Source organism: Peromyscus eremicus, chromosome 6 (assembly GCF_949786415.1).
Source record: "Peromyscus eremicus chromosome 6, PerEre_H2_v1, whole genome shotgun sequence".
NCBI classification, from domain to species: Eukaryota; Metazoa; Chordata; class Mammalia; order Rodentia; family Cricetidae; genus Peromyscus; species Peromyscus eremicus.
Window position 1 is genome coordinate 57,117,911 of NC_081421.1, and position 24,742 is coordinate 57,142,652.

At 37.4% G+C, this 24,742-nt stretch overlaps 1 protein-coding gene across 8 annotated transcripts in view; it reads right to left on the reverse strand.

The window, feature by feature from the left end:
* The window catches only part of Rbm46 (RNA binding motif protein 46), a 49,385-nt gene that overhangs the window by 4,197 nt on the left and 20,446 nt on the right, over positions 1-24,742 (reverse strand). For 2 of the 8 annotated variants that reach the window (XM_059265532.1, XM_059265531.1), the window contains exon 6: positions 3,111-3,170. The exons of 5 other annotated variants lie outside the window; for them this stretch is intronic. In XM_059265532.1, the coding sequence (XP_059121515.1) occupies positions 3,115-3,170 (56 nt within the window). In that variant the 3' untranslated portion in view covers positions 3,111-3,114. Of the gene's footprint in view, positions 1-3,110; positions 3,171-20,881; positions 21,083-24,742 lie in introns of those variants that run through there. One more of the 8 variants, XM_059265533.1, reaches the window with a different exon arrangement.

Sequence of the window (24,742 nt, forward strand, 5' to 3'; positions counted from 1 at the left end):
TCTTTTGACTATTGATACCAATAAAATTTGTGCTAATCTAATTCCAAATTGAAAATGGAGAATGGACTGAAACTTTACAAGTTGTTAATTCAAATGACCCCAATTCATATGAATGACAAAGAGAGAAGACAGCTGATTTAGATAAGTCAGATTCACAGGTACATGGATATAAATGGTCCACAGGTATATGGATATAGAACAAATTAAAATTTTAGATCTCCTGATTCTTAGGAAGGTATTATTTCCATCTGGCCAAGCTTTTAAGAAACTTTTTTGTAGACCAGTCCAGGCACCCTTTGGACCACTGCCAGCAGACCAAGGTGGGGTCAACCTTGCGGATTCCTGAGAGCCTCCCCAGCACCCTGCCTCTTCCTATTCCCATGATGTCCTCATCTATCATGGTATCTTCCTCCCTGCCCTCCCACTCTGTCCCTGTTCCAGCTTGACCCTCCCTTTTCCCTATGTTCTCATCCCCCACTCCTTGCCCTCTGCCACACCCCCATACCCAGTCCACTCATGTAGATCTCATCCACTTCTCCTTCATGGGGTCATCCATGTGTCCCTCCTAGGGTCTTTTCAAGTTAGCTAGTCTCTCTGGAGTTGTGGGTTGCAGTCTGGCCATCCCTTCCCTCCCATTTAGTATGCACTTATGAGTTAGTACATACTATGTTTGTCCTTCTGAGTCTGGTGCCTGGACTGGTCTACTCTGGTGACCAGCCTAGCAAATAACCTAACTGTCATCATAGAGCCTTTGTCCAGTGACAGATGGAGGCAGATACAGAGATCCATGGCCAGGCACCAGGCTGAGTTCCGGGAATCCAACTGATGAGATAGAGGAGAGATACTGCAGGCAAGGGACGTTGAGATCATGATGGGAGGATGTGCAGAGATGATGGACCACACTAGTGGAAACCCATTAACTGTGGACTGGTGGCTGTGGAGCCTCCATGGGACTGGACTAGACCCTCTGGACACGGAAGACAGTTGTTTGGCTCAAACTGTTTGGGGGGCACCCAGGCAGGGGGATCAGGATCTGTCCCTGGTGCACGGGCAGGCTTCTGGGAATCCAGTGCCTGTGGTGTGACACCTTGCACAGCCTTGGTGCAGTGGGAAGGGGCTTGGACCTGCCTAGGCTCAGTGAGCTGGGCTCTGCTGACTCCCCATGGGAGACCTCGATTTGGGGGATTCACGTGAGGATTCGGGGTGGCTTGGGAAAGAGGGCTGTGGGGTGGGAGGAGGGGGGTCTGTGGATAGCATGAGGAGTGAGTAGAGAATTTCTTAATAAAGAAAAATAAAATTTAAAAAAAGGGAAACAGGAAAAAAAAAGAAACTTTTTTGTTGTTGTTTTTCCAAGACAGGGTTTCTCTGTGTAGTTTTTGGTGCCTGTCCTGGATCTCGCTCTGTAGACCAGGCTGGCCTCAAGAAACTTTAAGCAGAGTATTTGAAAGCAAGTAACTCCAAAGGCCTCCAGAGGTCTCCATTTCAAAAGGACAGCAGAACAAAGGTCAAGTCAATGGTGCTATTCTCTAAGCTACCTGGGTGTGACTTGCACCTATCCACTTTCCCAACTTCTGTTCTCAATGCATGCAGCTCTCTCCGCATTTCCTTACATGCTAAAAATTTCTGTAATTTCATTTGCAATGGTGTGGAAATCAACTCTGAGAATTTTCTCCTAGAGACCTCTCTCTCCTCTCCCTCTCCACCGCCAGTGTCTCATGTATCCCAGGCTATCCTTTAACTTGTACCAGGGATGAGCTTGATTCTGATCCCTTGGCCTCTATTTCCCCAGTAGCATTTCTGGAAGTCCTCTACCATAAATCTTTAAGCAAACAATAAATACCACTAGAGACCAAAACTTAGCACACAAACAAAGGGATAAAGGAGGACCACATATAAAGCAAGTGCCCACTGACACTGAAATTAGTCTAGCTGCTTTCCTTTGAAAGAAGCAAGAAGACTAAACAAACCATATTGTGAGATGTCGATCTGTTCCCTGTGTACTAAGATCATAATGACAGACTCCGAATTCTAACACTGGTTTCTAAACTGCCTGGACAGCATCCTCTCAGAGCAAGAACCATGACTGGAGCATAAGTCTAGGCTTCTGAACAGGCCCCAAACTAGTAGCTCACTAGATAAGTATGTGGGCCAGACTGAAGAGAAAAGGTTTAGACTTAAATAAAGACAGCAATTCTTCTCAGGTTTCATTTTTGCCAGTAAATCTGTCCTCACAATTGCTCTTTTTAAGTCAAGCTTTAAACTTATGAGGTTAAAAGAAGATAGTTCTAAAATAGCACTGTGTGTTTGAAATTTAGGTAAGATTTAAGATCTGTAAGTTTAGCAGCTAGTTTTACTAAAATCTGTGAGGACAAATTTAGGGTCTAAGATTTAAGTGTCAAGAATAGTAAACATATTTCTCATAGACATTAATAATCTCAGATAATACTTGTCTAGCACTTGGCACATGCAAAAATTAACCATGTACGATCGGGTGTAATGGGAACCCTCTAAAGGCATTGCAAGTACTCTCATTACTCCTTTTGATAATGTTGAATTAAGGCACATAATGATGAAGTAACCTAATCAGGAACACAGAATTATTACATAGGCTGATTCCTTTACATGTAAAAAGGAGTTCTGGCAAATCTTAAACTGCCTTCAAGCCACCCCCCTTACAGGTTTCCTTATTGTGCCCTGTGAGAAAACAACACAGTGAATTGTTATAGAAACAATTTAGAGTCAAAATATTATTTTAATGATGTAGAAAAACAGTCTCATTCTCAGCTTAGTTTGAGAAATGCCAGATAATTGAAATGCATCGTTTACTCTTAACTGTATCTGATTTAAACTACTACTTATAATCTCAGTGGTTCAATTTAGATATCAGAACACTGTCAGGTTCAAAGACTGGAAAATATCTGAAATATGGAAACTTCTCATTTTTTTTCTTAATGAGTCTATAGCTAATAAAACTATTATAAACAAAATATCACACAGGATTTTATTCGACAATTCTAGGCATTTCCTCATACGGCCAGAAGAGGATTAGCTGAAAACTGCTTTTCTGAGAACTAAATATACCACAATATTCCTAAGAGGTGTTTTCTTACCTGCTTATTTTCTCCAAATTCTTCTACACAGGTCCAGGCTGAAGAGACTGTGTTCCCTGTCTGTAAGCAGTGAAGACAGAAAAGAATTGAGTCTTTAGGTTGATGTTAACCCTATCTTGGAAGTGCATGGAATCCTTGATAACTTTAGTTTAAAACTTTTTGATTGGTAAATAAGAAAAAAGGAGAAAAAGAGACAATTGGCAAACAGGCATCATTTCTGGACTCTGAAAAGATGAACAGAGAACAGTATTCTGATATCTAAATGAAAGTCATGAGTTAGTACATCATCTGAAAAAAACATTTCTAAGCCAATTAAATTCTTACTCATCAGTGTACTCAGGAAATACTCTATTAGGAAAAAGGATTTTAAAAATTAAGCAAGACTTCATAATTTCAGAAAAGCAGAGAGAGCTAAATAAATTCAGGAAATGTAAATGTTCTGTAGGTACAGTCACTTACACATAAAGTATCATTTCCTTCCTGCCCTTAGAAAAGACAGATGGACAAAATAATGCTACTAAACTTCAAAGATTTTCTTGACTAGTCAATTTTCCTAGGAAACTACTACAACCAAACATAGTTCCATTGTAACGTCCATCAATTTTAGTTGTCATCACTCCATATGTCTTGAATCTTTCCATCAAGAATATATATCCAACTCCACGCTAAGAAACTACACACGAGTATGCACAAGTAAAACATGTCTGATGATCTCCAAAAGCACTGTAGAGTTTTAAATAACACTTTAAAGATAATTCAGTATAAAAATATCACAATAACTTGTTACCACACAATGAACTAGGTAACATTAATTGATTTTGTTTTTAAACACAAAACATCTATCTAAACACTGACAACAGTTAAGAGGATAACAAATTATAGGGTCATGATCTTAAGACATTGAAAATCCAAAGAGGTACAGACTTCTCTGAGAATGGTCTTTGTCCCTGTAAGAATTGGTCAATTCTCAAAAGGAAGATGATAAACAAGGGGAAATTATATATGGAAACATCACTGAAGCTCAGAGGTAACAAACTGAGAGCTGAGGAGGAGCTACTGTTAAGGCAAGACCAACCCTGGTGAAAACTGATCTCAAGTAGACCAGCAGAGTGAATTGATCTCAAGTAGACCAGCAGAGTGAACTGATCTCAAGGAGACCAGCAGAGTGAACTGATCTCAAGGAGACCAGCAGAGTGAACTGATCTCAAGGAGACCAGCAGAGTGAACTGATCTCAAGTAGACCAGCAGAGTGAACTGATCTCAAGGAGACCAGCAGAGTGAACTGATCTCAAGGAGACCAGCAGAGTGAACTGATCTCAAGTAGACCAGCAGAGTGAACTGAACTTAGCATCTCAATTCCCAATGGGAATAAGACAATACAGACTTTTCAATCCTTTGGCACTTCTGTGATGAGGAAATAACTCCCCTCTGATTAAAGGTAACATCATTTTAGGCTTCAAATTCTCTATAATTTTTCATGTGCAATATCTGGCATTCCAATAAAAAAATCAGTATACTAGAAAATGAACTAGATCATCTAAAGCCAACAGAAATAGCAATAAAAAAACTGATTCCTAGGATATTTAGATAATAAGCTTCAAACTGGATATTAAAATAATCATGTCTTGACAGTGGCACATAAACCCACATGTAAACCAGTGAGAAAACAGGATCTGTTTCATTCTGTCTCATTCTGACAGACGTGCTTCCTGGTGTACGTCAGAGGAAAGACCATGATAAGAAGCTGAGAAGCTGTGTTATAGGGTAAAACTAAAACTCTATCTTCCATGCTGCACAAAAATCAACTTAAAACAGATCAAACAAGTAATAAAGCTGAAACTTCTAAACTATAGGGGAAACATGTCAAGATATGGAGATAGAAGGTGACTTTCTGAATAGCTTGGGACACAATGGCAAGAACTAAAAGATGCGAATGCAGCAAATAAAGTCTCTGCACAGCAAAGGCAGAGAATTATTATCCAAAATAGAGAACTCAAAGAATTTGTTATCAAAAAAAACAAATCATCCAACCAACAAATAGGCAAATGAATCGAATAGATGTTCTCAAAAGAAATATAAATGGCCAAAAATTTATGTAAAGGTGTTCCATATCTTTAGCCATTAGGGAAATGCAAGTGCTTACAAGGAGTAGGGATCCTTATCCACTGCTAGTAGGGGTGTGAATTAGTAGAGACAGGTTCTCCGTCAATCAGTATGGAAGTTCCTCAAAAAACTAAGAATGATCACATGATCAATCTATACCAAACATCTGGGATATATGCTAGGTACTCTATATCTGCACACCACAGACATATCTGTACATCCATATTTACTGCAGCAACAGTCACATTAACCAACATAATGAAACCAGCCCAGCAACAGATGATCAAATAAAGGAAATGTATCATATATACACAAAGGAGTTTTATTCAATCATAGGAATGAGATTAAGGGACTACCAAAATGGCTCAGTGAGTATATGTGCTTACTGCTGAGCCTAACAATCTGAGTTCAACTCCTAGGATTTGCACAGTGGATGAAGAGAACTGATTTCTGCCCTCCTTTTGGATGCCATGCACCTGTGTGCCCACACACATACACATACACACACACACACACACACACACACACACAAATCAATGTTTAAAAATATTTTTAAATGAAATCATGGCATCTACAAGATAATGTATTGGATTGGAGATCATCATGTTATATGATATAAACTCAAAAAGTTAAATATTACATTTTATCTCATATGCAAACCCTATATTTACAAGCAAAACCCCCACAAAAACAGTAACACTACTTGAAATGAGAAATGGGATCAGCAGGATGACTGAAGAGTGAACAGAGATTAATGGGGGTGGATATAATCAAAGAACATACCATACATATATGATATCATGGTGTTAGGATGAAACCTAGTTATCTCCTATGATTAATGGACACAATAGGGCCTGGGAAGACAGCTCAACCAAGTGCTTGTTGCATAATTGTGAGGACTGGACTGGATGTCCCAAGCACCCACATCAAAGCCTGGAAGGATGTATCTCAGAGCTCAGAAGAAAGGATCCTCAGGGTAAGCTAAGAGAGAAAGGAGACAAACTGGAGAGCAAGAGTAAATGAAGTAAAAAACACCAGATGTCAACCTCTGGCCTCCACATGTACACACACATACATGTCCATACAGTAAAAATGAGCATACATACACATGTCCATACAGTGAGAATACTCATACATAGATGCACACAGAGCATATGCAAATACACTAATACATATGAACGATAATAAAAATAGCTATGCCCAATATGCTCAGGAATTTAAAGGCTAAAATTTTTTGGAAGAACCTGGAAATCTTAAATTGAGCTAGGCATGGTGACACAGGTCTGTAATCTTAGCTCTGAAGAGTCAGACTAAGCTACAAAGCAAAACATGATCAAAACAACTAAATACACTCAAGTAAAATTCCAAATCTGAGAAATCCAATTCAGTGTTTCTTCCCAGCATGCTAAGAAGGAAATACACAGACTGAACATACAAAAGGACAGAAAATACTGAAGGCAAGTGTTAAGGTCTAACAGGGGTGTAAGCAGAATGATAAAAACAAAGGAGAAATCGGTATTTGAAGACAATACTAGACATTTCTCAGACATGTAATAAAAACTATTAACACAGCAAAAATAATCTTCCAAATACCAAACATATACGAAACTGAAATAATTTCATCAGTATATCTATACAAAATCAGAATGTTTTCAGATAGATGCTTCTGCTTTTTTTTTTTTTTTTTTTTTTTTTTGGTTTTTTTGGGTTTTTGGTTTTTCAAGACATGGTTTCTCTGTGTAGCTTCGCGTCTTTCCTGGAGCTCGCTCTGTAGACCAGGCTGGCCTCGAACTCAGAAAAATCCGCCTGCCTCTGCCTCCCAAGTGCTGGGATTAGAGGCGTGTGCCACCACCGCCTGGCTGATGCTTCTGCTTTTAATGTTTAAAAAAACTATTACCTAGTCTATTGTATGGTACATGTGGACACATATATCACTAATTTGTGCTAATGTGACACTAGTTCATCATATGGTACATGTGAGCACACGTGCCACTGAATTATTTATGCTTGTATGACACTACAGACTCGTGGGGGAAATGGCAGTCTTCCATAATTGTAAATAAATGCAATAGGGGGCTGCTGTGGGATGGTCTGTATGTCAAGAGTGTTGTTGATTGGTCAATAAATAAATTACTGATTGGCCAGTGGCCAGGCAGGAAGTATAGGCGGGACAAGGAGGAGAATAAAGCTGAAAAGTGGAAGGCTGAGTGAGGGAGACACTGCCAGCCTCCATGATGACAAGCCGCATGTGAAGATGCCGGTAAGCCACGAGCCATGTGGCAAGGTATAGATTAATAGAAATGGATTAATTTAAGCTGTAAGAACAGTTAGCAAGAAGCCTGCCACGGCCATACAGTTTGTAAGCAATATAAGTCTCTGTGTTTACTTGGTTGGGTCTGAGTGGCTATGGGACTGGCGGGTGAGAGAGATTTGTCCTGACTGTGGGCCAGTCAGGAAAACTCTAGCTACAGGGGGCTAGTTTAGTGGGCAAAGCATTAGCTATGTAATTAAGCCTGATGACCTGAGTTCAGATACCCAAAACCCCCTTCAAAAGCTGGATACAGTTAACACAAGTGCACCTATATGGGGAACTGGAACGCAGAGACAGGAGCATGACCAGGCACCTCCCAGGATAGCTAGTAGAAAGCAGAAATAACCAAAAACCTTATCTCAACAATGTAGAAGACAATATCCAACTCCTGAAAGCTATCATAGGACTTCTACAGGCATGCCCTTCTCATTCCCACACTCATATAAATATCATACACATGCACACAAAATGAACATTTAAAGAAGTTAATAATATAAGAGGGCTGAGGATAAGCTTAGTTTGGTAAATTGATAGCTTTGCATGCACATCACCCTCTGCTACATAGGGAGTGTGAGGACAGCTTGGGCTAGAAATCCTGAATCCAAAACAAACAAACAAACAAACAAAAAAGATAAGGGTCAATCCTTCATGGTTTGACACAGACAAATGTCATTAACTTTAAAAGACTAATAAATGGAATATTAAAATTAGTAACTTCTATTTCCTCAAGATACACTATGAATACAAAAGTAGTCACAGTGAAAACGAGTATTATAAAATATATATCCTACAAAAAGTTTGTAAATAAGTGACAGAAAAAAAGCAGGTAAGACATTAGGTTAGTGGTTCTCAACCTGTGAGTCATGACCCCTTTAGGGGACTAATGACTCTTTTACAGGAGTCACATATCAGATACACTGCATATTAGATATTTACATTATGATTCATAACAGTACCAAAATTACAGTTATCAGCCAGGCGGTGGTGGTGCATGCCTTTAATCCCAGCACTTGGGAGGCAGAGGCAGGCGGATCTCTGTGGGTTCAATGCCAGCCTGGGCAACAGAGTGCGTTCCAGGAAAGGCGCGAAGCTACACAGAGAAACTTTGTCTCGAAAAACAAAACAAAACAAAACAAAAACCAAAAAATTACAGTTCTAAAGTAGCAATGAAAATAATGTTATGGTTTGGAGTCACCAAAACCTGAGGAATTGTATTAATGTGTCCCAGCATAGGAAGGTTGAGAACCAGTGTGTCAGATTAAAGGGACACAGTCTTCAGAAACATACTTCTTCAAGAGGATAACTTAATAATCTATAATCCTTACAAAAATGTCTGGCAGTAAATACACATATTCATACACACACACACACACACACACACACACACACACACTCTGAATGAGATCACACTATAATGTAGCCACAATTTTCAAAATTAAGAATACTGATATTAAAAGTATTGGCTAGGCTATGAAACAACTAGAATTTGCATATACTGTTAACAAAGTGTAAACTGGAAAAAAATCACTTTGGAAAACTCTTCATCATAGTCCATTGAAATTTTAAAAACATAACCCTACTATATTCAGCAAAGCTGAATGCAAATGACCTCTAAAAATACTATGTACAAGAATCACCATGGCATTATTACCCAAAAAGTCCCAAACTGACAGCATCAATAGAGTCAACAAATCATAAAATTTAATGGGATGCTTGCATTCATAACAGCAAATAGGCTGGGGTGAGCCTCAGTTGGTAGACCGTTTGCCTAGCATGCATAAATCCTTGAGTTCAAACCTCAGCACCACATAAGACAGCTATAGTGGTACATGCCTGTACTCCCAACATTTAAGGATGTGGAGACAGGAGAATCAGGGTTATCCTTGGCTCCATAGCAATGAGGACATCCTGATACATAGGAGACCCTGTCTTGAATAAAAAATTAAGTAACAGCAAGTGAACAAAACTGCTACACAACACCACATGGATCATCTCCAGAATCATAATGACAAAGAACTAGACCAAAGTATATAAAATGTATAGATTTCAAAAAACAAAGAATTAACCACTATAAGAATGGTTAAATTATGGAAAAAAAGAGGGTAATGTCTGGAGGAAAATACAATAAAGCATCCTCAAGTGGGCAGTAGACTACATACATATGTCACTAAGATGACACTGTCTGTATATTTAGTTTATATGTAGTAAATAATAAGTAAAATTAAAAGTAAAAATACTGGGGAATATGGCACCTTCCATTGATATAAAAATATTCTTAACATATTGTTACAAAATATAAAACCAGTGATTCTAACAGGTTATCAAAATCAGATAACACAAAGTAAGAGAGATCCCAACTAAAAAAGACTATTAAAACTCCAATGGTTATTTTCAGTACAGGTGTGGAATGGAAACACTATAAAATACAGAAACTATCTTCCCTCTGTAACATCCCTGCTACCTACTCAACTGGAGTTTTGTAATTTCGTTTAAATCTTTAATTTCAATGAAACAAGTCAAACAGAAAAATACTGGAATTTAAATTTAAATCATCATCAATTACAAGTAATAAACATAAAAAAGATAATGATAATTCTTAGAGGAAATCCACAAACAGTAAGGAGTGTCTTACTTTTATGTCAAGTCCAAGAGTACTATTTACAAGTGTGCTGGTCCAATTTAATTCACGTTATTGGGGTTGTTTCTTTTTTAAAAGTTTCAATTGCTAATGAGCGTATTCGGAGAAATATTTTAAAGAGAACATTCAGTAATCAAGACAAGAGACTGTCAAAAGGAAAATAAAAGTCAAAAAGTCAAAAACAGGATAAAAGGTAGTCAAAAACAGGAAGCGGACCTGTTCTTTGAAAAATGAGAGTCATTACATGTGTTCTTTTAAATTTTGTATCATGTAGCAGAAAGATAAACTACCATTGTTTAGGATCCTAGCTCTGGTTTTGTTCCTCTGGCCTTCAAGCACGTTCTCCTCTCTCCCTCCCTCTCTCTCTCCCTCCCTCCCTCTCCCCCCTCTCTCTTTCACACACACACACACACACACACACACACACACACACACACACACACACACTTCATGCACACAGCCAGCCATATACACACAACACAGATATGCAATTAATTTATTATAAATCTACGTATTAAATGACCTAATATTATTCTAGACTACATCTGTTGACCTAGATTAAACATGTTTCCTCAGATGCTTTAAAAACTAGTACAACCATAATCCCCTGTACTCCCAATATACAAATTATTTATGTCCATTTTATATATAATATACGCACATCCCAATCCACATGCTTCAGAAAGTTAAAGGTTGCTAATAACTGAAACACCCATTTTATGATCACTATGAAAATTATATGCTGATAGAATTTCTACTTCAGTGGAATACACACTTCACTCAGTATCAGCCACCCATTCACCGCGATTCATAATTAAAATGTTCCTGTGTCTGTGCCTGCAAACTCCATATCACGAATATTTCTTTTTCAATTCTTTCTTCTTTCTACCCAGAGCACAATCCAAATTGATTTTCCTTAGACTCTTTTAACCTTAAAATATACTTATCACTTTAAATTTGAAAAGCAAAGGAGTAATAAATGACAAGCACTCACCTATACAAGGAAGGGCACAGAAACAATCAATTCTCTAGATACAAAATCCATTAACTTTTTAAATCTTTATGGATCAAAACTGTCTAACAGTAAATAGGAAAGTATTGTGGTACATGATGATAAATCTAGCACTCAGAAGTGGAGGCAAGATTACAAGTTTGAGGCAAGGCTAACCTGGGATACATAGTGAGTTCAAAGGCCAGCGTGAACTATACATCAAGATAATGTTTAAAAAAATCATAAAATACACCAATAGCAAATTAAGAATCACATAAAATTCCTGTATTAAACTGTAGCCTGATATTATAATATAAAACAAATCATTTTCTGTTATGATGTCCCAAAGAGGCTTAATGCAAAGAGCAAAGCAAAGGAAGGTAAGCAGAACATTCCAAGCAGAGCGAGCAGCACTACCAACAGTGTGATGATGATGATGTGTCGAGATGATCAAAGCAGCAGGTACACATCCAGGGGAGGGTGGGGAGGGTGACACCAAATGATAGAGCATTTGAACTAGAATCAGACTTCATAATACTTACACTAAAATAGCAAAGCCATGGTAGGTTCTTGAGCAACAATAATAAAAAGTAGTTAAACATACTTACACTGATAATTCATATGGTTGTATGTATAGAGACACAACATAACCAAAGGATATACTCCAAGTACCAAACCAGAGACCATGAAATATGTCTTGCATCTGAACAGGAAAAGAACTACTGTTTGCTATCCTGATATATATGGGACTGACTGGCAAGGATCCTACAAACTTTAAACCCCAAGGCTAGTTTGTAACAAGGTATGCTCAAAATGTTCCACCATGCAATGATTCATTTTGGATTCAGCCAGTTGTCCCCAAGTCCACTGTGGTGGCTTGAATAAGATGGCCCCCATAGGCACATAAATTTGAATGCTTACTTACCAGGGTATGGCACTATTTGAAAGGGTTAGAAGGTGTGGCCTTGAAGAAAGAAATGTGTCTCTGGGGTGGGCTTTGAGGTTTTCAAAAGCCCATACCAGGCTCAGTGCTTTCTCTCTGTCAGCTGGTGGATCAGAATGTAGCTCTCAGCTACTTCTCCAGTGCCATGCATGCTGCCATGCTTCCCATCATTATGATAACGGACTAAATCTTTGAAACGAGAAGCAAGCACCCAATTAAATGCTTTCTTTTATAAGAGTTGCCTTGGTCATGATGTCTCTTCAGAGCAATACAATAGTGAATACGACAGAAGTTTGTTTCAGAGTGGTGTAGTTCTCAGACAGGCCTAACATGCTGTTTGTTAGAGGAATATGGAAGACTTTGGAAGTCTGGAATAGGAAGGTGGCTGGATGCTTTAATTGGGGTGTAAGGGGCCTTTGTAGTAGTAGCATAGGAGACAGTGCTAATGGCAATTTGAACTGTGGAGGCCCAGTTCAAGAAGTCTCAGAGGGGAAGAATATTATTATTAAATGGCCTAGAGACACCATTCTTGTGATATTTTTGCGAAGAATAAGATTACTTTTTGCCCTTGTACTAAAAACCTGCCTGAGGCTAAATAAAAGGATTTTGGTTTAATGGCTTTGGCACAGATTTCAAGGCAACCTAGTACTGACTGTATTGAATGGTTATTAGAAGTCACTCTTACATAGATACATAATGAAAAGGAGCAAACTGGACAAAGAAAAACACAAAATGTACAATTTGAGGAGAAAAGGAGCACCAGGAAATGTAATGTAGAAGATAGGAGTTCCAGTACTCAAGGAGATAAAAAGTTTACTGACAATAAATGGACTAACGGGGGTGGTGACCTCAGGTTAAGACCCCACCCAGCTAAGCTTCCAAGTTGTGAAAAGGAATTAAAGAAAATCTTAAGCAGTGAAGGAAGCTATTAACAACAGAAAGCTGATACAAATGTAATTAAACAAGGTGGACAAGTTCCAGCCATATCAAACAGTAGAACAAGTCAGCTTGGTCCATGTGTTTCTGGCTTTAGAATCAAGGATACAAGAAAGGGCTTGTGGAATCTCCCTCTATGCCTAAGAAAGCCACTGAAAAGCCACTAAGGCCAGGCATGTGTCAGGGGTGTCCCCACACACAGACTCAGAGAGGCCACTGCATGAATCTGTGAAGGTGAAACCTGGATAATGTTGGAAACCTCAAGATGAGTTAAAGATGCCAGAGTCATGGGATACCTGCCATGGAAAGTGACAGGCTGGGTGTGGAACAAGCCCAAGAGAGACAAGTGTGTTGCAGTCAACAAAGCAGAAGAGTTGGAGATTGGAAGAGCACTGACATAAGGCATGGAGATTCAGAACTTGGAGTTTGTCCTGAATTTCCTCACCATGCTCCCTTTCCTCCCTTTCAGAATGCTAATATATATTCAGTGACATTATATGTTGGAAGTATGTGATCTGCTTTTTTTTTTTTTTTTTGGTTTTTTGAGACAGGGTTTCTCTGTGTAGCTTTGCGCCTTTTCCTGGATCTCGCTCTGTAGACCAGGCTGGCCTCGAACTCACAAAGATCCACCTGCCTCTGCCTCCCAAGTGCTGGGATTAAAGGCGTGCGCCACCACCGCCCGGCTCTGATTTTGATTTTATAGGGGTTTACAGTGTCTCAGAGTTTTAAAGTTGGACTGAATGCATTTTTTGCACTATATGGCTACAAATCTATGGGGGCCAGGGATTAGAATGTGGTGGTTTAAATAAGAATGCCCTCAGAGGCTCATACATTTGAATGATTAGTCGCTAGGGAGTGGCACTATTTAAAAGGATTAGGAAATATGGCCTTGTAGGAGGGAAGTATGTCACTAGGGGTAGGCTCTGAGGTTTTTAAAAGCTCATACCAGGCCCAGTGTTTTTCATTTTTTTTTTTTTATCTCAGTCAGCAGATCAGGATGTAGTTCTTAGATACTTCTCCAGTGCCAGGCATGCCACCAAGCTCCCTGCCATGATAATGTACAAATTCTCTGAAACTGTAAGCAAGCCTCCAATTAAATGCTTTCTTTTGTAAAAGTTGCCTTGGTCATGATGTCCTCAATCTGTTATCAGATGTTTAACATTAGAAAAATGCTGGTTTTCATTGGAATTATGTGGTGAAGTTACAAAGACTAGGAGTTAATTATTATGAGTATGTGGTGATATATGGTGTACCCTAATAAAGCTTGCCTTGGGGATTGGAGGACAGAGCCAGCCACTAGATTAGACATAGAGGCCAGACAGTGGTGGCACACATACTTAATCCTATCACTCAGGAGGCAGAGATCCAGACATGAGTTCAAGGCCACACTGGAAACAGAGCCAGGCAGTGGTGGCAACACACCTTTAATCCCAGTACTGGGAAGCACACACACTTTTAATCCCACGAAGTGACATAGATGGGCAGAGAAAGGTATATAAGGCATGAGGAAACAGGAACTAAGCAGTTCAGCTGAGACCCTTTCAAGTGAGGACTCAGAGGATTCATTGAGTTGATGAGGTAATAGGTTGGCTGTGGCTGCTGTAGCTGCTCTGCTTCTCTGATCTTTCAGCTTTCACCCTGTATCTGGCTCTGGGTTTTTTATTAATAAGACCATCTAAGATTCGAACAATGTAAGTACCTATATGGGGGGCCCAAAACAGCTTGACCACACAGCTGCCATGACAGGCTTAGGGGCCCTGACACAGCTGTGACAAGCTTACTGACAGGCAACACCCAGATCCAGAAAGAGCCACATGCTAACACCACCCAGGGATCCACCCAGAGATGGGTCAGCATTTAAGGGAAAGTACCCGACATCCCAAACATTCCAATCATTAGATAAGATTAAATAAGATCACTAGATGTTCTTGAGCCTAGCACACACCAATTTCCTTTTCACACATACTCCTAGACAAATGTCAGCCAGTCAGGGTCCCTAGAAATCCCCTCACCTCAACCTCTGCTATGATAAAAAAAAAAAAAAAAAAAAAAAACCCTACCCCAACTGAGCTTGGGACTCTCTGCTCTCACTGCTGCATTGGACAGCTCCAAGCTTGAAATAAAGGCTCTTTGCTTTTACATATGGGATTCTGTCTCCATGGTGGTTCCTGTGATCTGAGCATAATATTTAGACAGTAGGAAAATTATTTAACCTTTTGCTGAAAATGAAACCTTTCCAGGCACAGTGACACATGTTTCTAAGCCCAGCACTTGGGAAGCAGAGTTCAAGGCCAACCAGAGCTACATGGCAAAACCTTGTCACAAAACACCACACTCTCCTTCTTCCATAAGTTTATTTAGGAAATACAAACTGAAAATATGAGTTACTTAAAGGATTAGTTTTGTAGCAGTATCTTTGCCTTCAATATTTTAAAGCCTTAGACAGTTCTAGAATCAAGCCATCATCTACCTTCCTAAAACATTCCTCTATTATACTTACTTCCATTTGCTGGAACTTTGAAATTTTAGTCTTTCTTCCACATGCCAACTCTTCAGACATCTGAAGATAGCAACTGTATAAGTACAGAAATTACAGACTGAACAAGTCTTGGATATTTCAACTATCTATTCTCTGCTTCATATTATAGTCTTCAGAGCCTCATGAATTGGCAGTGCTTAACTTGACCATGGTACCCAAAAGCAAACACTCCACATATTCTGAGCCGAATACAGTTATTTAGTCTGGATATTATGTAACTTCCCTGTTTTGTTTTCAATTACTTTGCAGAACAAAGGGACTATTGTTCTGAAGTTGCTTTACAAATAAAACAAAACAATGCAAGCAGTTGCTTGCTGACTTTTTTATTCTTTGCCACTTTAGTTATCTAACAATAAAAATATACAGAGAAATGTATATAATAAAGATGAGCAAGTTCTGTAACTTAGAAAATGAAAACTCATGCTCATAGATACAAAAATTTCAAAGACTAAGTTCCTTTTATATTCTTTCAAATTCTCCCTCTAACCCATAATCATACCCTGATTTTTAAAAATAATCATGATCTACTTAATTATGATTATTAATCATTCTTGCTTTTTAAAGGAGCTTTACTATGTATTTATATAGCCCTATAGTACATTTTTTAGTTTTATTTGGCCTTATTTGCCTAATCACTTTGCCCTTGTTTAATTTTTCAGTTTAAAAACTACACATTTTCTGTTTCACATATTTTAAAATGGCTTTTAAATGTATCCAAGGACAAATAAATATAATTAAAGAATCCAATTATATATTGATTGTGTAGCCTTAATGTACTCATGCCTCAGATATCTCTATAGAGTTGACTAGAAATTTTTCATCACATGAAACTCAGAATTTCAGAATCTCAAACTCAAAAAACCGAAAATAAAACGTCAAAGGCCTAAGAAGATGGAATCATTTCCCTATTCCACTAACAGAGTACTTGTCATCACTAAGCTATTTTCTGAGTCTCTGAACATTTATGAAAGAGCCTGGCCATCCACCTCAACCAATGTTAGTTAATGTAGCAATTCCCTGGTTACAGCACAAACCACAAAAAGAAACAAGTAAGAAAAAGTAGAAAAGCCCCTTTAAAAGTTTAATTTTTTATGTGTTTGTGTAAGCATAAGCATACACATGTGCCTGCGTACATACAACAGGCCAAAAGAGGGTAACAGGTCCCTTAGAGCTGTTACAGGTATATGCTGGACATCAGGCTCATTATGTGGATCCTGGAATCCCAACTCTGGTCCTCATGACTGCATAAATACTCTTAACCTCTGAGCCATCGCTCTGTCATCCAAACAGACATCAGAGAAGTTTTTTTTTTTTTTTTTAATGCTGGTACATAATTGAGAGAAGTGACAGACACCTACCTGTATGTATTTGAGTACAAGAACCAAAAACACGTATACTAAGTAAATCACGCATAAAACAAAAAACAGAACAGGAAAACCTTTCCATACTTGTAATTCCCCTATGAACCAGAAGTACTTTACGTATCATAAAAATCATATTTTTGCTTGACTCTCCTCTTTCCCTTTAAATTTTAAGAAAAAGTGTAATTTTCCCATGTTCTGGCATCATTATTATGTTCATACGTGGTACACCTAAATTTCATACAAAAGAATCCATCAAATTCTTTTACTCCTTGGGTGAGATCCTATTAAATTAATAGACATTTCTCTGCAAATTTTCAGTGTCATACACAATTTCAAACTTGTCTACTAAAGGTTCACAATGGCTCACCTGAACCTTATGACTTCTGTATTACTAAATTTTAATAAATTTTTAAGTACAGAATTGGTCCCTCTCCAGCCAAAAATTAAGGAAAGCAGAAGGGAAGGAAGCTATCCACATATATGACACACATCCTATCAATTTTACAACATTCATTTTTTTATGGTTTGGGCTAGTAAACAAGCAGACATGAACATGCACTGCTGAAATAAAGTTAATATGAAAAAATAAATTAACAAGCTCATGGTCTTAAAATAATCCGTAAGCAAAACAGGATTACCAAAAAAAAAAAAAAAGCTGTTAAGAGAAAAATATATAACACACTTAAAATATAGTAAAGAACAATCAAAACATAAGACAGAAAAAGTAAAAATAACCATAGGCATCTCGTATTAAAAAAAAAAGCTGAAGTTCTATATCCTGGGTTTACATTTTTTACTACTTCATGTTTGTCAACCACATGAAGTGTAGTCCCTACACAAAGAACCAGTTGTTGTGTGATATTTTGTTTGTGTTCTGACAAATAAAGCTTGATTGGAGTCAGAGGGCAGAGCCTAGCTACTAGTTAACCATTGACATCTGGAGGTCTGTACAGAGAAGAGAGAGGAAGCGATATGGAGGAACCAGAGAGGTAGGAAGTGACTGTAGCTGCTCCCCTGCTTCTCTGATCTTTCAGGTTTTTAACCTTGATATCTGGCTCCATGTTTTTATTGATAAGATTAATTAGAATAATGCTTTATCTGATGCCAAATGTGGGGCTCAAACCCACAATCCTGAAATAGTCACATGCTCTACCAACTGAGCTAGATGATACAGAATTGACATTGCTGTTTACTCAGTTATAAGAAATAATCAGAAATAAAAATCCATCCCTTATATATAAAACACATATTATATCCCATTAGGGTCTACCAGGCCCTCTTTTCACAAGGTAATGATGAAATTGTTCAACTATTGGTAGGAAATGTGCTAGAAGCCTCAGAATTTCATTTAAAAAAAAAGACACAATATCAATAGCAAGGGTTTGGAAAAAGATTTTTCTATCACTTGGCAACAAGCCAAGGAAAGTATAAGGAAATGTCCTACTTGTTCCTTGTATAATCAAACTCCACTACCTGCAGGAAGTAGCCCAAAGGGTACTCAAAGAAATGAAATTTGGCAAATGGATGTGTTTCATTTTGCAGTTTGGAAAATTAAAATATGTACACCACACCATAGATAAATATTCGGGATTTCAGTGGGCAATGACTTTGAGTTCTGAAAAGGCTGATTCTGTAATCACACGTTTGTTAGAAATTATGGCCATCATGGGGATACCTGTACAAATTAAGACTAACAATGTTCCAGCATATGTCTCTAGTAAAATGAAACAGATTTTGCATGTTACAACACAAAACATATTACAGGTATACCACACAATCCTATAGGACAAGCAGTTATACAAAGATCTAATAGAACTCAAAAACATATGTTTAATAAACAGAAAGGGTAATAAAGACCCTCAGAGAAAAGACTGCGTAATGCTTTATTAACTTTGAATATTCTAAATGCTAATGAGAAAGGAATACCAACTACAGAAAGACATTAAGTAATAGGGAAAAAAAAAGAACTACGGAATTAAATCAGCCTGTATACTTTAAGGTTGTTATGACCTCAGAACGGAAACCAGGATATGTGTTATGTTGGGGAAGAGGTTTTGTTTTTGTTTCCACAGAAGAAAAGCTATGGATATCATTAAGATTGATAAAGATTAGATTTGAACAAGAGAGATTAGAAGAGGTGATAGGTCCTCAACCAATGTAACCATTTAATCTAAGCTAATTTATAAGACTAATAAATAATTTTGATTTGATCAGATATACCTTGCCACAAGGGAAATTCCTCAAAGTTAGGGTTGGGGCAGGGTTTTGTTTTTGCCTTTATAGGAGAATAAAGGCATCCAGCTAAGGAATCTGAAGACCACTGGACAAATGACACATCTGAAGAAAAAGGATGAATTATCCAGAGAAAATGTGCCAAGAAAAAGAGTACATGGGCCTATTAGTATATCACATTTCCAACAGGATAAAATTTCATAAATCTTCCCAAATGTTTGTTTCCACAGTTCTTATAGTCCCAGTTAAATTAAAAATTAAAGGTGGCTTTGGAGTTGGAGTATAGCTCTCTCTCCTTCTCTAAACCCAAGCATGCTTGTTAAAAAGAAAATCCAAAAATCTCTGTATTGTGTCAGAAGAGCCACCTAATATAGGAAAATAAAAACCAAAATTAAGGGACTATTCTATTACCACTAATCTCATAATCCTTTGGTTTTGACTGTTTAACACTTTTCTTAAGGTATAAATATCTCAAATTTTCTAAAAATTTATATATGTGTGTATGCGTGTGTGTGTTTTAATTTTTTTGTCAAGATATTAATGGTCACATAGAATACTAACTAATTCTAGAAAAAGGTTTCATCTAGCTTCCCGTACGTGATTTCTGGTTTGATTCTCTATCAGGTAACTAGGAATTAAGTTTTTGTACTCTGGATATACCTAACAAATTATGGTCTTTTAACTTCTTTGAGATCTGCTGCATATGACATTTAAAATGTTTAAGTTTTCTGCAGTGAACCATGACCATGCCTAACAGTGACCTCTGAGGTCTCTAAAAGGAGGATGGGGCCCCACAACAATGATTCCACCAGGACTATGGTAATGCCCCTAAGCTGACAAATACCACCCAAAGATTGGCTTTGGACTACGAACTACTCAGGACAATTTCAAGGTGGCTAATGCAATGATTTAGCTAGCTTTCCCAGGACTTGACAATTATTCCAATTTTTTTTCCAGGATCCCCTACAGATGCTGTTGCCCCCGGACAGCAGGAAGTAATTTTAAGAACACAACACTCACATTCCCAAGAGGTGGGGTGGGCGGTTTTTGGTTGTTCAGTGGGTTATAGTTATTTGTCATCATTTAGGGGGGTTGGTTACAAGTTGTTATTGGTAATGATCAGGAAAAAAATCTGAAGGAAATTAGATTCAGGGATCTTGTTCTGAAAAGAAAAAGGGGGAATATAGAAATGATAGGATAAAAATGTAGATTACTGAATCTATTTTTAAACCAAAAAAGCAACTATTCATCTTAAATATTTTACATTGATATTGATTTTTGTATATTGATGCAAATTTGAGGTTATTTCTGTTATACTGTATATATGTTTTTACTCTTAAGATACTTTTGTATACTGACACAAATGTAAGGTTATTTCTGTTATACTGTATATATTTTTTAATCTTAAGATATTTTTGTATATTGATGCAAATGTAAGGTTATTTTTATTAGCACACACTGTAAATACATTTCTACTCTTGTTCAAGATATTATACCTATACAGCTCACTTAACAATGTAATATAAATTTCTAGTCCTTGAAAGTTATTAAAACTATTTAGGACACTAAAGAAATTCAGGTTAATAGTCACCTATTACAATCAAACTTGTAGTCATGTTAGGTATGTTTTCAAGGTCAAACAGATTTATTTTAGATAGACAGGTGGTCTTCAAACACTTCAGAGACCTACAGAATATGGCATTTGAGGTATTTGTTTGGTTGGTTGTTTTTAATTTTATTTTAATGGTTTTTCAAGACAGGTTTTCTCTGTAAAACAGTCCTAGTGGTCCTAGGAATCACTCTGTAGACTAGGCTGGCTTGAACTCACAGAGATCCCCCTGCCTCTGCCTCCTGAGTGATGGGATTAAAGGCATGCGCCGCCACCACCCAGCTGATCTTCACACACTTCAGAGACCTACAGCATATGGAATTTAAGATGTTTTAATAGCATAAGGTTCTTTTTTATGACAATGAGACATGTCTGCTCCTGACAGCAGCAATATACTTCAGAGAAGATGATGGGCATCAAAGAAACTCCACATGGAGTTTACTTTCTTTGTGGCAAAATTTAGCCACTGGGCAAGAAACTACCTTTGCCTCGACTGCTGACAGTATGCTGTACAAATTGGATAAGCAGGACACAAAAGAAAGGACTGCCAATCCTTGCCAAGACAAGGTGGGACAGTCCTTTAAAAATCCTACTTCACAGAAAAATCTGCCAGATATTCTAGGCCTGCAGGCCAAAGATGGCTGCCTCAAAGTTACAGAGGAATCTTGGGTGACTGTCCAGGCAGCCATTTCTGTCATTTCTTAATTTTGGCAGTTGTTTGCTCTGCACTTCCTGCTTAATCGGGTAATATCATATCCTTCTCAGGTCTCTGATGGAGATGAAGACTAGATAGTTATAGTTTTCCTTGTTAACAAATTCAGAAAAGAAACTCACAAAGGAGGTGTAAAGTATATAAGTTTGAGAGACATAAAAAGATAGTTTTGGGTTGGTAATGCAAGTTAGGCTAGAAAGTGAATTAGGTACAACACTTTGGACTCACCAAGATAGGATAGATAATGGAGTATTTTATCCTAATTTGTCAAATGCTAATGGGCTAGACATTGTTAATGCAATTATTCCATGTATATATTTGTATATAGTTATTATACTTATTTATATACCTTTTCTATGTTAGTTAAAACCTTAGCGTTTTATTAGACAAAAAGGGGGAAATGTGTGAATATTTTGTGTTCTGACAAATAAAACTTGCTAGTCAGAAGGTGGAGCTGGCCACTAGTTAACCATAGAGGTCTGGAGGTCTGTACAGAGAGGAGACAGGAAGTGATAAGGCATGGCAGACACAGCATCTCAGCCATTTTGGTCAGAGGAACAAGAGAGGTAGGAAGCAACTGTGGCTGCTTCTCTGATCTTTCAGGTTTTTACCAAGATATCTGACTCCTGGCTTTTAATGATAAGATTAATTAGATTTGTGCTTCAACCAGTTATTTATTTTTAAAATGTTATCTTCTTTTATTTTCTGTAAGTGTTGACCTTCACGGTCTGTGTGCTAGATGCAAACCTATTGCCTATACAGTGCAGGAGGGCTAGCTGTTTTCTACTGGGACTGGAGCTGCAGATGGCTGAGCTTCCACATGGAAAACAAACCCAGTTCCTCTGTAAGACCAGCTCTCATAAGAGAGCACTCAAGCCCCAAGTTACATTATTTTAAACACACAACAAAAGGCTGGTTTAATAAACAATTACCAAATTTTCAGGCAATACAACTACAATCAGCTAATGTTTTGCAATGATTGTGTACCTACACACTTTTTTTCTGGGAAGAAGGGCATTGTGCAGTAGACAACGATACTAACAATGAAGGCTACAACTAAGCTATACACCTAGTCCCAGTCTAATATGATATTTTAAGATTTTAATTTTTAAAATTATATGTGTATGTGTGGATCTGTGCATATGAGCGCAGTGTCCTTGGAAGTCAGAAGGTGATGAAGGATCTCCAGAGTTGCTGTGAGCCACCTGATATGGGTTCTGAGGATAAAAGCCTGGGAGTCCTCTGGAAGAGCAGCAAGCACACTTTACTTCTGAGCCATCATTCCTGCCCCTGTCCTATAGACTTGTTAGTCTAAATTATAAACAAATTATATTATCAGTGTGGTATAAATGCTAGGACTACTGGATCAAATCAATACATAATGGGTTATATTGAGTTATCCAACAATTCATTTCCTTAAAATATGAGCTATTACCTAAATAAAAATAAAATTGCAGGTATTATAGTTCAAGTATAACTTTCTAGGAGACAAACGGGGCCACATGTAATTAATACAAGTCTACCCAATAATAACCATTTTAAAGAGCAAAAACACCCAAGTAGTTACTAATATTCTCGTTTCTGAAAACTTCTGATTGAGATGACTAAGGTTTGAAACAACTGTACTTCCTTTTTTAAGCTTAAAGACAAATCTACTATTCTTGAGGTAACATGCTACCAGAGACTAGACAGAGGACACCTCTACAAGAAAGGTAAGTTCTAGGATTGATGCTATATTAGATATTAGCTACTAAGAGTTTATCTGATTTTAAGAAAATATCTATAAGCAAAGGTATACGAAATAATTTTAGAATATTAGAAGCACAAAATGGATGAACATAGTAACAAACACCCATAAGCCCAGCATTTGGGGGTGGAGGCAAAAGGACCAGACATTTAAGGCCTGCCTCAAATAAATAGCAAGTTTGAGGTCAGCCTGGGATTCATGAGACCTTGCCTCAACAAGAAGAAAAAAGGAATAACGAAATAAATTCTTGTAAGTAAAAATCCTTATTGTGAACATCTGTCTCTAGTCACTAGTTCATTCACTACACTATAGTACCTCTGCATAAACTGTTGTTGCAGATTAAATACTAATTAACCAAAAATAAAAGCAAGAAAGGCTGAAGAAAACTATCTTCTATGTTTCATACTAGTATCCCAGACTCAAAAACCAAAAAGAAAACAGGAGCTTAAAATAAAAACATAAAAAATTCCTTTTAAAGCTACATTAAATCATGTATTTAGGCGACACCATGTGGCAGAACTATGAATTGCTACTAACATCCACCATGTGTTATAATATACTTGAATATTTAATATGAGGGGAAAATTTAAAACCATTGTTTAAAATATGAGTTAAATGACCAAATTAGAAAATCAATTATCGATATAAAATAGCTACTAATGAATATATTAAAGAATGAATTTTAGAAATATATTAGAAAAAGGTATGGGAGGCACAGAAGTTCTTGTACACACAAGAATTTTAAACTTAAACACACAGGATTTTTCCTTTAAAAGGCGGATGCACAACTTGTTATCTATCCCAAAGACTGGTACTGGTCATGTTTTACAGTCTGGTGACACTGGCACTATCTATGTGGCCTGCAACCTCTCCCAGATCCTTATTGTGAGCTTTTCCAATCTATAGAACTTTTCTTTTTGGAAGGTGTCACATGTAGTTAATTTATAGAACCCATCTTTATGGAAGATATCACATGTACTTCATAAAGAGTTTCAATGTAGTCACATCTTAAGCTTTATTGTGCACACAGGATTGAGTGAATTATCACCAGGAAATTTTTCACGAAACTCTCCTGTGTTTAAATGTGCCTTAAAAAACAAACAAACAAACAAACAAACAAACAACTGCTTGGAGTCAGACTCCCAAAGTCTGAACCAAAGCACACTACCTAATCATGTTGAACATTTCTTGCCTCCTATGGATTGTTAATCTGATGGCCATGATGGTTGCAGAGACCCCAACACACAAAGATACTAAGAAATTATACCATAAAGGATCAAGCTAATTTAATTTATAAGCAAAATTATAAGGATTATTAACTTTAAGCTACAGGTATTAACTTTAAGCAGTTAATAAATATAACTATGGAACAAATATTGGCCTAATATACTTTAACACATATCAGTAGTTTTACAGATCCTGTTGCAAAAATGTTTCTGAACTTCTAAATGTTTTACGGAATTTACAATCTTGGTTTGACTATAATTTACAGGAAAATTCAGAAAAT